A 16548-nucleotide genomic window follows, 5' to 3' on the forward strand; every position below is an offset into this window, starting at 1 on the left:
GCCATTAGAACAGCATATCAGAAAAATATTACTACACACAAATATAAAATGTTAGTTGCAGTCATGTTTATGTAAGTAAATAAAAAGTATTTTATTTAATCTTCTTTCTCTACATATATAAACTAAAGTCCCCTGCTTGCTTCCTTTCGTATGTCTGGGCTAGTCTCAGGAACTACTGTAGGCAGACTGATTTTGATTTTGTCTTGGAATTTCCAGGACTTACATCTTGCCAGTGTCAATATTAATAACAATCAAAAATCTTTTGAGATTTTCGATTCCTGGAATGGTGAACTGTCTACATACATGATTAAGTTTGTACAGAATCCTCAGTATGCTAGTTCTTCTTGCTCTTGGTTACTTTATTTTTGTCCCATTAATATCAGTCTTGCTTATTACTCTACCTTCCACCTTTAAGTTCTCAGGTATTAAAGTCTCATTTGGTGTAGGCACCAACAATCATTTTCCCTTTCATCCTATCCAGTAAGTACCCCCTGACCCAGGATTCTGCAGGACTGTCCTATAACTCTCCCCATTTCCTAAACCTTGCCAGTCCTTTCCCTTCATCCTTCTTCCTTTCTCTCCAGCCTTTCTGCGAGAAAGAGAAGCTACTGGCTCTGAAAGCTTGCACATTCCCATATTTTTTATTTGTGTTTTGCCCTGCTGCTGCTGCTTTGTGAGTAGATTTCTTTAAAATCCACCCATACTACATAATATCTTCTGTGTTGACATACTGGACCCATAAAAAGTTTGAATTAACATATTTAAACACTGTGTTCTGCTACATTCAGGTCACACACATAGTTTGTCACATATTTGTTTAGTGTTACTGCGAGCTAACACACATTCAGCAGCTGGTTTACTTAGAGCAGCTACTATCATATTTTTCATGCCAATACACGTTCACACTTATCATTAATAGTGTCTTCCAGTTCATATGAATGAAGGAAGCACCATAGAGATGTGCCATTTCCATTTTGCCCAATCATTATGTCCTGCAGGTTTTTCAATATTTACTTTATAACTGACATTGGTAGCTATTTTCTTATAGAAGGTTCCTATTACTGTATGACTTATTACGCCAAGTTTTGAGATTGCAGCCAGATGACATCAACTTCTTCCCACGATATTTCAGCTGACAACCATTCAGCCATCTTCTGGTGTGTCTTTCGTCTTGGAGGTTGCTAGTTTTCATCGCTATCTTTATACCGAAAATTGAGGCCGAGATGCGTTTGCGAAGGCAGCCATTACAGAGCAATCCCTGCCTTTGAATATTGCTCCATTTGTGGTGCACAGGCGCATGTGTAATGGTGATACTACACGCGCGCTCTCTGTCAGAATGCATGCTCATTGAGTTAAAATTCAGATGTCAAATTAAGAAAATTAACTGTCGCTAGATGTGTCATCAGTCATAAAGCGTTTTATTTCTGAAGATATCACTGGCTCCCGCATCTTATCCAGGTGAAAGCTGCCATCACCATGAATAAGATCTCCTTAGTAACTGAATCCCAGAAGGATCTCATTGAGGCCAAGATTTCCATGGTAGTATAAGAAAGAGGGCATTAAACATCACAGAGGTTGCTCATGTATTGGCTGGCTTTGTGTGTACATCATGGCCCCAATTTTTTGGTACAAAGCTAACAATGTAAACTAGCAATCTCCAGTGCAAAACACTCACCTGAAGATGGCAAAACGGTTATCAGCCAAAATATCATGGCAAGAAGTCAGTGCCATCTGGCTACAATCCCAAAACATCATGGAATACTCTATACCAGAAAAATTGCACAGAACACCATATGACTTGTTTCAACAAAAAAATTTCAACTACCGGCTTGTGCAGGATTCCTAAAACCATGTTAAGTTCATTTTTATGTGGCCCCAGGAAATATTAAGTTTGACCTACACTGTTTCATTTATGAATTAATTATTCATGGGATATGAAACTATTCAGTAACAAAAATATTACAAATGTACCATAGGATGACAGTTTACATTGAACCCTTAAATATCTTTCCTTTCATTACAAAAAAAATCTAACTTTGGGCGTTAGGAATGCTGTTTTGAAAGTCTTTGGTTGCAATTAACCTAATATGAAAGTGAAACATGGGTGACAAACAACAGATAATAAGAAAATTGAAACTTCAAATGTGGTGCTACACAAAAAAGGGTAGATCGAATAACTAAATATTACTGGTGAAAAAATAGCTTTATGGTACACCTTGACAATGAGAAGGGTAGGTTGACAGGGTACATCCTGAGGTGTCGAGGTATAGTTCAGTTAGTAATATGGGGGAGTCTGTGGGAAGGAGTGGAAGGGGAGAGGGGGATAAAATTGCAGAGCGAGATCAAGGCTTGAAACAATAAGTAACGTCAAATGGATTTTGTTTGTCGTAGTTACTGAGATACAAAATGGCTTGTACGAGGTAGATAAGTGTGTAGATTGTGTCAAGCCAGTTTTTTGGGCAGATGATACTAATGCAACATACAGTTTGTCATAACTGTCCTGATTAGCATTTTTTTACACACACACAGTTACAACTACATGTAGACTCCTCATGATCTCCAATACCTCACAAGGGAAAATTTTGTCTATGGGTCCATGAAGAATTTTCTCTGGAAATTGCAGTGCCTTAGGTGTACTTTCTTATTTCATTGTTCACTACTTGTTTTGTGGTTACAGCGTGACAGCTTGGATGATTTTGACAAGAATGTGTGTTTGAGATAGCACTGCAATCCTGAAACTAGCAGCAGACAAAGGAATTTAAAAAAATGAAAAAGCTATAGCCTTGGAACTCTTATGACCAGCCAAAAAAACTATGTATTGTATGTAACTTTTTAATGCTCCGTTGTATCTTTTGCATCATTTGTTTCGTTTGTATATAAAATCAGTTTGTATCAAATAACATACAAAGCCTGACTTCTCCTTTTACTGCCATGTTGACCCCAGTTGTCCTATGTATCCATATCATAAATCCATAAGTCCACTGCCGTGTCTTCCTGTTTGTATGTGAAGGTTTATCTGAGGAACTGCTGTATGGACAGACTCATTCATGAAGCAGGTTAGCATATGTAATTCATTACCGTTACACCAATTTCAGTAGTAGCCCCTTTCCTTGGTGATATGTGAGAATTGTGTCTTATCTTATGAGTATGGATAAGAGTAATGAATGTGTGTATAGTGTAGTATTGCATTTTTGTTGTATATTACTGAGGGAAGGGGGAGAATGAAACCTGGTGCCGCCATGTAGCCTGCTCCTGTAGAATAGAACCAAGGGGCCCATTGAGCTTAATGTCCCCATCCAACGGCAGATCTACACCAACAATGTCACATCTGCTGACTTCATGAGACGCTTTGGAGAGACATGAAATTTAATCACAGGAGTTAGTACAAAGACTGGCGACTAGGGACTTTACACTACCCCCACTCCACCACCTTGCCAACCAAATACTGGCAGTGACAATTTCATCCACCGTAAAGGTGTGAACTGGTGTACTTCAGAGTCAAACACCACTGCACAGGTCTGTATTACTGACCTCATCTGCAGAGCCGGGTATGACTTGGTTGTGTGCACATCACATCCAGACATGATAGTTCTTTTCTGACATTGTGTCCCATCTACACATTGACCATCGTACTGCAGTGATTCCATACAACTGACTGGCTTATACACATCACTTCATTGCCATGACTTAGTCAGTGGTGGATGGCCTCACAATCATCCGGTGCCAGTTCTTGTACACTGCCTACAGTGTTGAAAACTAACCAGTGTCCTCTTTTAGTGTAGTGACTAAAATTTTGTCTAGTTAGCTTGTAAGGAAAATCATTTCTTATGTTAGTCCCCATAGTAAAATAGTGAGAATGCTTGACCAAAAAATGAAGCATCCATCTTTGCTTCTGGCATTACCAAGGATTTTTTCCTGTGTGTTTGGTCTGAAACATGGCACACATAGCATTTTGGGGGTAGTTGGAAAGCTACTTGAAGGAGAAGATAACACCTACAGCTTTGAAATACTGATATGAATGGACAGAAAAGTGGTGTGATATCAATATGCCCTTGAATACCTATGTCTATTGATGCCACAGACAGATGATAAAAGTAGTCAGCCACCACTGCGTGGCCCCGTGCATCATCATGGTGTTGCGCATTTCTTGTTCTTGTAGACACCACTATTCCCAGTGTTCTCCATAACTATCTCGCCCTATATTCTGGCTCAAAATAACACTCCACATTTATGTTGTGTTTGCTAGACTAAATTTACACATCCTGTTTCTTTATTTACATATAATGTCTTTTTTTTTTAACTTCTAAGTTGGACAAAACATACTGCCTCTAGAGGTGGCCCTCCTGTTTTATTTATGCTGTGCTCATTATATTCCATTTTAGCTGAGTTTCATTATGTGGATAATGCATGATCAGTTAGAGACATATTATAAATCACTCAAAATAGTATTAAATAAAACAATTTATTTACCTGTAACTGGGTATGACTCATTTTCAGGAAGCGAACAGATTTCTTGCGAAAATTATATAAAAACAAATAATGGTGCTTAATAGCACATAACCATTAAACTTTATGACAAGATTATCACACTAATGAAAAGAAAGTGTTTTTATTAAAATAATACAGAACACCACCTGCAAACAAAACTGAGTATAGCCTAAGGACAACACGTTGGTTACAGTAGTTTGCATCTTTTTTGGCTGCAACCTTCCCTGGTTTCACAACAGGTACCACTGAGTGTCTATGGTTGGCCTAATCGTCGATTTCTCATGATGATATCCATTATTTTATGACATAATTTTTTGTGTGTGGATGAAAAAGTATTTTTCTGGAAATAACTGTTACACAAGTACACTTTTTTATTTCTTTATTCGCTACTTGGTTTGGTTGCACATTGAGAAAGAATACCCCTTCCACTAGGTGGTTGAACTACCTGTGGGATATTCTAGCGAATAGTGCCGTGTGGCTTTTATATTTTTTACCGCATTCTGAATAATGTTGCCTGATTTCTCAGTGGATCAGTGTGGACTGTTCAACATTTTTACAAAAATGGTAAACCACTAAGTCATGTAACACTGCACAAGAAATGTGGTTGTAAAAATATTCTAACCATCGGGCACCAGAGACGAATGTCTTCCCTTACCTGTGACAACTGCTTTTTGATTTTACAGGAATTACTACTGTCAGTGAATGCCGGTTCATCTTGGCCAGTTTCCAAGCAAACAATGCAAAGGGAACTGCATGCAATGGACATACAGTATAGGGTAGTTTGTAAACGGCTATTACTCACACTGAATGTGAAGTTGCATGTCTTCAGTGGCCAAACAGCCCAACAGAGCAACTTTATCACTAATCATCACTTCCTATCCAAAATGCTAATGGCATTTTCTTCTGAAATCCACACAACGTCCAGATGGAGTGATGATCGGCAGAGGGGTGTGTGAACATGCCGAGTATTGTGGCATCATGAGGAGGGCACTGTTGGTGTCTTGTCTGATTAGTAGTTACCAGCATTGTAGATGCAGAAAACTGGTTTAAGACCATCAATGGAAATCATAGTTAAAGTGTCACTGACATCGCTCTTAAATGTCTTCTCTTTTGGCTAAGAACTGCGATGGGAATTAGGGAATATGTGAACATCATTGTGGAAAGAGGTCTTATGGCTCAATAAAACCATTTGGTGTATTGGTGAAGAATTTGCCAGGTAACTGGACTGTGTGTCTGTAGACCAGTTATACTGTGTAACATGAAGATCTTCCCTGGTGGTGTTGCACAGACCTGATAGGAGAAGGGATAAACTGTCTGTCCAACACTGTTTCTCAGACACACTGTTAATTGGTGGTATAAGTGCTCGACTGAGGCATTTGCTGTTAGATGATAAACTGCAGTCTGAATATGCTTCTTGCTCAGCAAAACAGCAAAGATGTGTCCTACAGATGAAGACAGTGGGCCAGCAATGTCAGTTTGGACAAATTCAAATCATTGGATAGCTGGGATGAAAATGCCAAGAGGTTGGACACTGATCACAGAAGCTTTACAGTCTGTATCGAATATATTGCTTCACCCTACTTATACCTCCCGAGGAGATCACGAATGTAAAATTAGAGAGAATCGAGCGCGCGCGGAGGCTTTCCGACAGTCGTTCTTCCCGCGAACCATACGCGACTGGAACAGGAAAGGGAGGTAATGACAGTGGCACGTAAAGTGCCCTCCGCCATACACCGTTGGGTGGCTTGCGGAGTATGAATGTAGATGTTTGCTATTTGGCAAGTTTTAGTTCACTAGAATGCATCTGAGGCTGTGCAATCCTGCGCAGACCTTCCAGTACTTTATGGATGAAATTACACGTGACCCTCACTTCTGCTATGGGACCCATCTATATTGATGTCTGAAACAAAGCATGCAGCCTTCACATCTCTCCCATCAATAATTGTAGTCTTGGAGAGGATAACCTCTCATTGCTCTCTGCCACTTTTCTGAAGGAAAACAGAAGGGAAGGGATGGAGTACACAATTGGTATAATCTGATATGTGTGTGCACTGATAGAGATAAATGCGCACTGATAGAGAGTAAACCGGCAAATGCTAAATGTTTTTTGGACAGTAGAGGAAATGCACGGGTTCCATGTTGCTGTGTATTTCGAGCTTTGTTGTTGTACTGCATAGTGGTTTTAATTCAAATCATTTGTTAAGTTTATGCATTACTTGTACTATTAGACAAGCGGAATCAGCTTTTAGTTTGTTAGGTTTTTATTTATTTATTATTTATGTTAAAATCTTGTTATTTATATCTCCTGGTTTAGTCTATTAAAGGCTTACTTCTCAGTGTGAATTATTCATTGTTTCATTTTTTGTATTCCAGATTTGCTTGTGCTGGGAATTGGGGATGCAACATACGATATAAATCTTAGAAAAAGAGTGGCAGACATTGTAAAGCAGCACCGCATAAATCTGGAAGTTCTTCCAACTGAACGTGCATGCTCTACATTTAATTTTCTAAATGCTGAGGGACGTTATGTAGCAGGAGCTCTCATTCCTCCAGTTCATATTCGCCCAACTGATGATGATGTAAGAATAACGAAGTTAAGAAGAAAAAAGCTTTTAAGTGATGAAGATTAACGAAGCTGTTTTCTCTGTGTAGAACGGCTTGTATTTAGCTTACATTGTGTCATCCAGCTATTTGTCATTAATGTTTGTTTTTCTGTAAAGAAATATGTATTTATGAAATACCGAGGATGAGATTCTTTTAAATTTGACTCTCTAATGTGCAGCTTTAATTTCATGCTCTTGTGCTAATCTGTTGTATTAATATGTACATGATAGTTCAATCACAAACCACAAGACATAAAGATGATTCAACTACAACAGTATGCGTATTATCATTTACCTACAACATGATCCTTTTCCATAATTGTTTATCAAGTTTGCTATAGAGAGCCCTATTTCTGCTGCTGCTACTGCTGCTGTTGCCGCCACCATGCCCACCACCATGACAATTACTACTACTGCTGCTGCTGCTGCTGCTGCTGCTGCTTGTCGAACATAAAACATGAACTGAAACATAAAATTATCAACCCAAAATGTCAGTATCATGAAAATGATGAGGAGATGTTGAGGCACAGACAGGCACACAAAAAGATTGCTATACATGTGAGTTTTTGGCTTCTGGCTAGAGGACCACCTCCTAATGTACAAAACACACACATTGCCACAAGCACAACTCACACACACACGATCACTATGTGTGGCCACTAAAGCCAGAGCCAGTGGTCGTGTGTGTGTGTGTGTGTGTGTGTGTGTGTGTGTGTGTTTTCTATGTTAGAAAAAGGCCTTTTGGCCAAAAGCTCACATGTATAGCAGTCCTTTTGCATGCCTGACTGACTTGACATCTCCTCTGTATGATGATTAGCATTCTATACTTTTCATAATATTGTCGTTATTCCGTCCTAGATTTTCAACCCAAAAAGTGTTTCTCTGCGGCTTTTATTTCCCTTAATTGTCTCTCAAATTATTATACACAAGATGGCCGCCAAGTGAGATCACAGGTATTTTCTTCGTTCGCTACATGAACTTATTTAAGAGGAAATAGTGTCAAATTTAAATTTTCTTTGTTTTGTATACTTGCTGTAGTGTCCGTTCTTGTCACACAACTGAATATTAGCATCCCAGCAGAGCTTTTTCCTGAAAAAACTTGTTCTTTAGCTTGTTGTTGTAGTGGTCTTCAGTCCTGAGACTGGTTTGATGCTACTCTATCCTGTGCAAGCTTCTTCATCTCCCAGTACCTACTGCAACCTACATCCTTCTGAATCTGTTTAGTGTATTCATCTCTTGGTCTCCCTCTACAATTTTTACCCTCCACACTGCCCTCCAATACTAAATTGGTGATCCCTTGATGCCTCAGAATATGTCCTACCAACCGATCCCTTCTTCTAGTCAAGTTGTGCCACAAATTTCTCTTCTCCCCAATCCTATTCAATATCTCCTCATTAGTTATGTGATCTACCCATCTAATCTTCAGCATTCTTCTGTAGCACCACATTTCGAAAGCTTCTATTCTCTTCTTGTCTAAACTATTTATCGTCCATGTTTCACTTCCATACATGGCTACACTCCATACAAATACCTTCAGAAACGACTTCCTGACACTTAAATCTATACTCGATCTTAACAAATTTCTCTTCTTCAGAAACGCTTTCCTTGCCACTGCCAGTCTACATTTTATATCCTCTCTACTTCGACCATCATCAGTTATTTTGCTCCCCAAATAGCAAAACTCCTTTACTACTTTAAGTGTCTCATTTTCTAATCTAATTCCCTCAGCATCACCTGACTTAATTCGACTACATTCCATTATACTTGTTTTGCTTTTGTTGATGTTCATCTTATACCCTCCTTTCATGACACTGACCATTCCGTTCAACTGCTCTTCCAAGTCCTTTGCTGTCTCTGACAGAATTACAATGTCATCGGCGAACCTCAAAGTTTTTATTTCTTCTCCATGGATTTTAATACCTACTCCTAATTTTTCTTTTGTTTCCTTCACTGCTTGCTCAATATACAGATTGAATAACATCGGGGACAGGCTACAACCCTGTCTCACTCCCTTCCCAACCACTGCTTCCCTTTAGTGCCCCTCAACTCTTACAACTGCCATCTGGTTTCTGTACAAATTGTAAATAGCTTTTCGCTCCCTGTATTTTACCCCTGCCACCTTCAGAATTTGAAAGAGAGTATTCCAGTCAATATTGTCAAAAGCTTTTTCTAAGTCTACATATGCTACAAACGTAGGTTTGCCTTTCCTTAATCTTTCTTCTAAGATAAGTCGTAGGGTCAGTATTGCCTCACGTGTTCCAACATTTCTACGGAATCCAAACTGATCTTCCCCGAGGTCAGCTTCTACCAGTTTTTCCATTCGTCTGCAGAGAATACGCGTTAGTATTTTGCATCCGTGACTTATTAAACTGATTGTTCGGTAATTTTCACATCTGTCGGCACCTGCTTTCTTTGGGATCGGAATTATTATATTCTTCGTGAAGTCTGAGGGTGTTTCACGTTTCTCATACATCTTGCTCACCAGATGGTAGAGTTTTGTCAGGACTGGCTCTCCCAAGGCCGTCAGTAGTTCTAATGGAATGTTGTCTACTCCCGGGGCCTTGTTTCGACTCAGCTCTTTCAGTGCTCCGTCAAACTCTTCACGCAGTATCATATCTTCCATTTCATCTTCATCTACATCCTCTTCCATTTCCATAATATTGTCCTCAAGTACATTCAACTTGTATAGGCCCTCTATATACTCCCTCCACCTTTCTGCTTTCCCTTCTTTGCTTAGAACTGGGTTTCCATTTGAGCTCTTGATATTCATACTCTTCTCCAAAGGTCTCTCTTAATTTTCCTGTAGGCAGTATCTATCTTACCCCTAGTGAGATAAGCCTCTACATCCTTACATTTGTCCTCTAGCCATCCCTGCTTAGCCATTTTGCACTTCCTGTCAATCTTGTTTTTGAGACGTTTGTATTCCTTTTTGCCTGCTTCATTTACTGCCTTTTTATATTTTCTCCTTTCATCAATTAAATACAGTATTTCTTCTGTTACTCAAGGATTTCTACTAGTCCTCGTCTTTTTATCTACTAGGTCCTCTGCTGCCTTCACGCCTTCATCTCTCAAAGCTAGCCATTCTTCTTCTACTGTATTTCTTTCCTCCATTCCTGTCAATTGTTCCCTAATGCTCTCCCTGAAACTCTGTACAACCTCTGGTTTAGTCAGTTTATCCATGTCCCATCTCCTTAAATTCCCACCTTTTTGCAGTTTCTTCAGTTTTAATCTACAGTTCATAACCAATAGATTGTAATCAGAGTCCGCATCTGCCCCTGGAAATGTCTTACAATTTAAAACCTGGTTCCTAAATCTCTGTCTTACCATTATATAATCTATCTGATACCTTTTAGTATCTCCAGGATTCTTCCATGTATACAACCTTCTCTTATGATTCTTGAACCAAATGTTAGCTATGATTAAGTTGTGCTCTGTGCAAAATTCTATCAGGCGGCTTCCTCTTTCATTTCTTAGCTCCAATCCATATTCACCTACTATGTTTCCTTCTCTTCCTTTTCCTACTACTGAATTCCAGTCACCCATGACTATTAAATTTTTGTCTCCCTTCACTATCTGAATAATTTCTTTTATTTCATCATACATTTCTTCAATTACTTCGTCATCTGCAGAGCTAGTTGGCATATAAACTTGTACTACTGTAGTAGGTGTGGGCTTCGTGCCTATCTTGGCCACAATAATGCATTCACTATGCTGTTTGTAGTAGCTTACCCGCACTCCTATTTTTTTTTATCCATTATTAAACCGACTCCTGCATTACCCCTATTTGATTTTGTATTTATAACCCTGTATTCACCTGACCAGAAGTCGTGTTCCTGCTGCCACCGAACTTCACTAATTCCCACTATATCTAACTTTAACCTATCCATTTCCCTTTTTAAATTTTGTAACCTACCTGCCCGATTAAGGGATCTGACACTCCATGCTCCGATCCGTAGAACACCAGTTTTCATTCTCCTGATAACGACGTCCTCTTGAGTAGTCCCTGCCCGGAGATCCGAATGGGGGACTATTTTACCTCTGGAATATTTTACCCAAGAGGACGCCATCATCATTTAATCATACAGTAAAGCTGTATGCCCTCGGGAAAAATTACGGCCGTAGTTTCCTCTTGCTTACAGCTGTTCACAGTACCAGCACAGCAAGGCTGATTTGGTTATTGTTACAAGGCCAGATCAGTCAATCATCCAGACTGTTGCCCTTGCAACTACTGAAAAGGCTGCTGCCCCTCTTCAGGAACCACACGTTTGTCTGGCCTCTCAACAGATACCCATCCGTTGTGGTTGCACGGCTATCTGTATCGCTGAGGCATGCAAGCCTCCCCACCAATGGCATGGTCCATGGTTCTTGGGGGGGTTCTTTAGCTTAAGTCCCAATAATTGTGACGTAACCTGAAATTTTGCATAACATAAAAACAAAAAATTCTATTCAAGTTTTCTTGATAGTGAAAATTCTTTTAAAAAAGACAGGTACTAGTTTCATCAGTGTCTGTTGTTACAATAAAAGTGTAAATAAACATTTCTAAATCGTATTTAACTAATACATTTTGTATTGTTTACTAGTTAGACAGACGCGATCTAGGCCTAAATTTTCCAAGTTATGAAGGTCAAAAACCTGACCAAACACGCCTGATAACATAAATTCTCTAAAAGCAAAGTAATTACAAATTCATTCTTCTGTCATTGTATCTCTAATTCAGTATAAAAATAACAACCACTGCACACAAGACCTTTCTGTCATTTTTTGTTTACACACTGCCAATCTCTCATCCTTGACAAATTTAAAACATTCCTTAAACTTAATTATTCTTTCGAAACTGACCGTGAGTGAGAAATGTGAGAGCTGTTATAGGGTAGTGAGTAGAGGGATTTGTTGCCAATCTGATAGGAAATATTTTCACTGTGGGGGGGTTGGGGGGGGGATGAGGATGGAGTGGAGAGAATATTGGGAGAACAGAAGAGTCTCTCTCCTGGAACTGCTGAGTATGCAGTAGGAACATTTTGAGTAGGGAACAGGGGGAAAATCAGTGCCCTTCAGGCACAGTTGGAGGAAGCAAGGAAGGAACTCATAAGGATAGAGGGAGATAGGGGGGAGGAGGGTGATTGGGAACTGGCAGCTGGTAGGAGGATAGGAAGAAAGAGAACACAATCTGATAGTTTTATGATTAACACCAAAAACAGCTGGTATCTACCATTGCCAGAAGTGGAGAAGAGCCTCAGGTAGAATGAGGAGCAGGAATTGTGCAGCACACTTCAACTGAGGCCAAGAAGTCTAGGAATGTACAAAGTCTTAGGAAGAAGAGTGCTGCTGCCAGGTAGAAGCCATGGGTGAGGTGAAGGTTACAGGAAAGTTTAGGGGCAGTGTACCAGGCCACCAGTATCTTCAAGCCAAATGCAGGGCTAAGTCATGTGATAGAGGACCTAGGGTCTTTATGTCTTTACAAAAGAGGACCATGTTGCGATAGCTGGTGGGGTGGGAAACAGTTTGGACAGGGATGGGGCATATGACATAGGTGGTAACCTGGACAAGATAGCTTCCCTGGCTCATGGCACCAAAGTACACTTTGTTGAGCTGTTCCGGCGTCATGATCGACCACACCTTGATGGAACTGTGAGGTGAATCAATGTGGTGTTAAGGATGGCTCTGAGGACAACCAACTTTGCTCATGTTTCTCGGGACAATCAACAGATGGGGTTTCACTAGGCATGGCCTACACTTAAACAGGACTGGGAAGGGAAGATTGGTACAGCTGATTCATGAGAGTATAGGGGGTGGATCTCGGGCCACACATGGTCATAGGTAGGAAAAGCAGGTCTCTTTTAGGATAAATCCAGACAACAGGTTCCCCTGCCTAAAGAGTATCTCCATCAGTTTAAAAAATACTCGAACAATCTCTCACAAGACAGATTTTAACACTTCAAATATCACATATAACTGATGTCACAGACTTAACAATCCTCTGTCAAAACATGCAATCAATAAAAAATAAAATACAACTATTTGAAGTTGAGCTCCAATCACTGAACTGCTGCACAGTAGTTTGTGTTACTGAGCACTGGCGTAGAGACACAGAAATCCAACATGTAGTATTATCATTGTATGAAAAGGCAAACTCTTACTGCAGAACTACTTCTACTTCAAGGGGTGGGGGATCATGCATTTATATAAAAAAAGGAACACAGTTCAAATCAAGACATGACCTCAGTACAGTAAGTGAAGACAAACACTTTGAAATATCAGCTATTGAATTAACAGGGCTTGATATCACCAAGAAATTAATCATTTTGTGTGTGTGTGTATAGATCTCCCAGTGGTAGTGTGGATACTTTTTTCAATAAATTAACAGAAGTTCTAGATAAAGTCTCAAGGACAAAGGTCAACGTAATTCTGTGTGGGGCATTAACATCAACACTAATATCATAATTGAATCCAGCAGCACCTTCATAAACATCCTTCAAAATTTTGGTATGTCCCTATTGGTCAATAGTGCAACAAGGGTTACTAAAACGACTGCATCAGTAATTGACCATGTGGCCACAAATATGGACAGGGGAAAATGTGATGCAGCTGTAAAATATCTCGGATTATCAGACCATCTCTGTCAAATAACGACAGCAAAATCAGGCATCGAATCATTCCCTAAACAACAAGCCTACAAATGACATCTATCAGAAATCAAAATAAAAGATTTTTCAAAAGAGCTAGAAAAACAAATCTGGGATGAAGTGTAAAAGGAAACCAATGTGAATATGAAATTCTCCACATTGTTTAAATTGAACTTTGAAAAGGCATTCCCAAAAGTATGCATGTCTGTACCAACGTCTCACAAAAACAGATGGATAACAGCAGGTATTAAGAAGTCCCCCCAACACTTAAACACCTTAGTTCCATGAAAAGGATTCACAATGATCCAGAATTCTTAAATTTCTATCATAGATACAAGAAGATCTATAGGAAGTTGCTGATTGCTGCAAAAAAGTCATTTAATGTCAAAATAATAAATAATGCAGAGAATAAAAGCAAAGCAGTCTGGGATGTTATAAAAAAGGAAACGGGAAGAGGCAAACAAATGCAGAATAACATACTGCTAAGGGAGCAGGATAAGTAATAAATGATCCTCAACACGCAGCAAACCATGTATGAGCATTTTTCAAGTATTGCAGAGAAGTTACAGCAAAAATTCTTCAAAACAAATATAACACCTGTAAATAATGTTGCACTAAATACAATGATGTTACTTCCAACCACAGAGAATGAAGTCAATAAAACTGTTCAAAAACTAAAAAATAAAGTCAGTAGGCTTAGATGAAGTACGAATGTATGTACTGAAACAATGCATAGGGATTATACAAGGCCCCTTAACAAATATAATAAATGAATCATTCACATCAGGGACAGTTTCAGATCAGTTTAAACAGGCAGGAGTTGTACATTTGCTTAAAAAAGATAATGCAGAAGACATAGAAAATTACCGGCCCATTTCCCTGCTGTCAGCCTTCTCAAAAACAATAGAAGCAATTATGAAAGACAGAGTAATGAATCACTTGAATAAATACAATCTTTTAAGTGAATCACAGTTGGTTTTCGAAGTGGCAAAAATACGGAGTCAGCCATAGTAGAATTCACAAAAGTTGTACTTGATGCTCTTGATAAAAATGAGTGTGTCACAGGCACAGTTTTGGATCTTTCTAAGGGGTTTGATACAGTCAACCACAAGATTCTATTAAATAAATTAGAGGCATTAGGAATAAGAGGGGTAGCTAATGACTGGTTTCGATCATACCTAACAGACAGGGTACAAAAAGAAGAAATAACACATACTTCAAATAGATCTAAACATTTAGCAAAACACTTATCAGAATCTAAATACATTAATATAGGGGTTCTGCAAGGTAGCATATTAGGACCAATACTGTTCCTGATATACACCAATGACTTTCCCAGTAGTGTTACTCACGGTGAAAAAATTCTCTTCGCTGATGACAGCAATATTATAGTCACTGAGAAAACAAGAGAACTCCTTGCCGAGGAAGCAAATGAAACTCTCAAGGAAATTTATGATTGTTCAATAAGCAATAAAGTGACATTGAACATAAAGAAAACTAATGCCATGATTTTCAATTTGAAGAGGATGAATGCCCGTGTTAAATTAAATGTAGATGGCACCTCTATAGACTGTGTAACAAATGCAAAATTTCTAGGTATGAATATCGATTCTCAGTTGAAGTGGTGTGAACACACAAAGGTCCTTGCAGACAGAATGTCATCAGCATGTTATGCCCTTAGAATCCTATCATCAGTGTGTAACATGCAGTGCCTTTTAGTTACATATTGTTCATATGTACACTCAATTCTTAGCTATGGCATTCTTTTTTGGGCAACAAAAGCACAAAATATGAACACAATTTTCAAACTGCAGAAAAGAGCCATAAGAACAATTACCAAAAATACTAGTTGAGCTCTTTGTAAAGATCTGTTCAAAACACTAAGGATTTTAACTGCTCAATGTGAATACATTTACCAGTCGTGTACACATCAAAAATAAGATTGGTAATTACTGCACAAACAGCTCTGTCCATGACCATGCAACAAGAGATAGACTCAACTTACATTTACCAAGAAAAAATAAACATAAAACTCAACACAGCATTTTCTACCAATGAATAAAACTGTACAATAAGTTACCAAAAGAGATTAAAGAAATTGCAAAAATACACTTATTTAAAGAGGCAGCTAAAAATACCTGTTATGCAATACATTTTATACATTGCAGTATTCCTTAGATAAAACAGAGTAGGGGTTTGATAAAAAAAATGTTATGCAAATAAATAATAATAATAATAATGACTATAAAGCATCCAAAATTCTACATAACACCTTCACTTTATGTTTTTTCCCCTCTTATTTCCTTTCTAGAAATACTTACCCCCAAGCTATGCATAGCACAATACTAACACCTCTTCCTCTTTCTGAGCTCAACATCTCACTCAGAATGGAGGGATGCTGACTCAGTTTTTCAGGATAGCAAATGGGAAGTTGCGGTACAGAAGATGGCCCAGAGATCACCTGTGTGTGTGTGTGTGTGTGTGTGTGTGATGGCCCAGAGATCACCTGTGTGTGTGTGTGTGGTGAGTGAAGTGTTATGAAACAATGTGTGTATAGTGTGTGCAGTGACTGATAGTGAGATATGAGTGAACAGTGTGGCATTACATTAGTTAATAAGCTATTTGTAAGAAATAGAATTCTGTAAATATATGTGTATATGAGTTAGCTTATTTTAAATTGATCTAAACTTGTAAATACTATGACATGTCCTATATCCTTGTAAAAAGAGACCTACAGATGAATAAAGCTACTACTACCACTACATATTTTCCCCATGTGTAATGTTGTTTATTAAGGGTACCAAAACAGTGTGTCAAAACAGTGAAAGCTTCTT

At 38.7% G+C, this 16548-nt stretch overlaps 1 protein-coding gene across 1 annotated transcript in view; it reads left to right on the forward strand.

The window, feature by feature from the left end:
* The window catches only part of LOC124545275 (NADH dehydrogenase [ubiquinone] 1 alpha subcomplex assembly factor 3), a 29483-nt gene extending 22119 nt beyond the window's left edge, over nucleotides 1-7364 (forward strand). Inside the window, exon 4 of the mRNA XM_047124157.1 lies at nucleotides 6862-7364. Within this exon, the coding sequence (XP_046980113.1) occupies nucleotides 6862-7118 (257 nt within the window). The 3' untranslated portion in view covers nucleotides 7119-7364. The remainder of the gene's footprint in view (nucleotides 1-6861) is intronic.
* Nucleotides 7365-16548: the final 9184 nt, after the last annotated feature.

The sequence above is a fragment of the Schistocerca americana genome, chromosome 8 (genome assembly GCF_021461395.2).
Source record: "Schistocerca americana isolate TAMUIC-IGC-003095 chromosome 8, iqSchAmer2.1, whole genome shotgun sequence".
Classification (NCBI taxonomy): domain Eukaryota; kingdom Metazoa; phylum Arthropoda; class Insecta; order Orthoptera; family Acrididae; genus Schistocerca; species Schistocerca americana.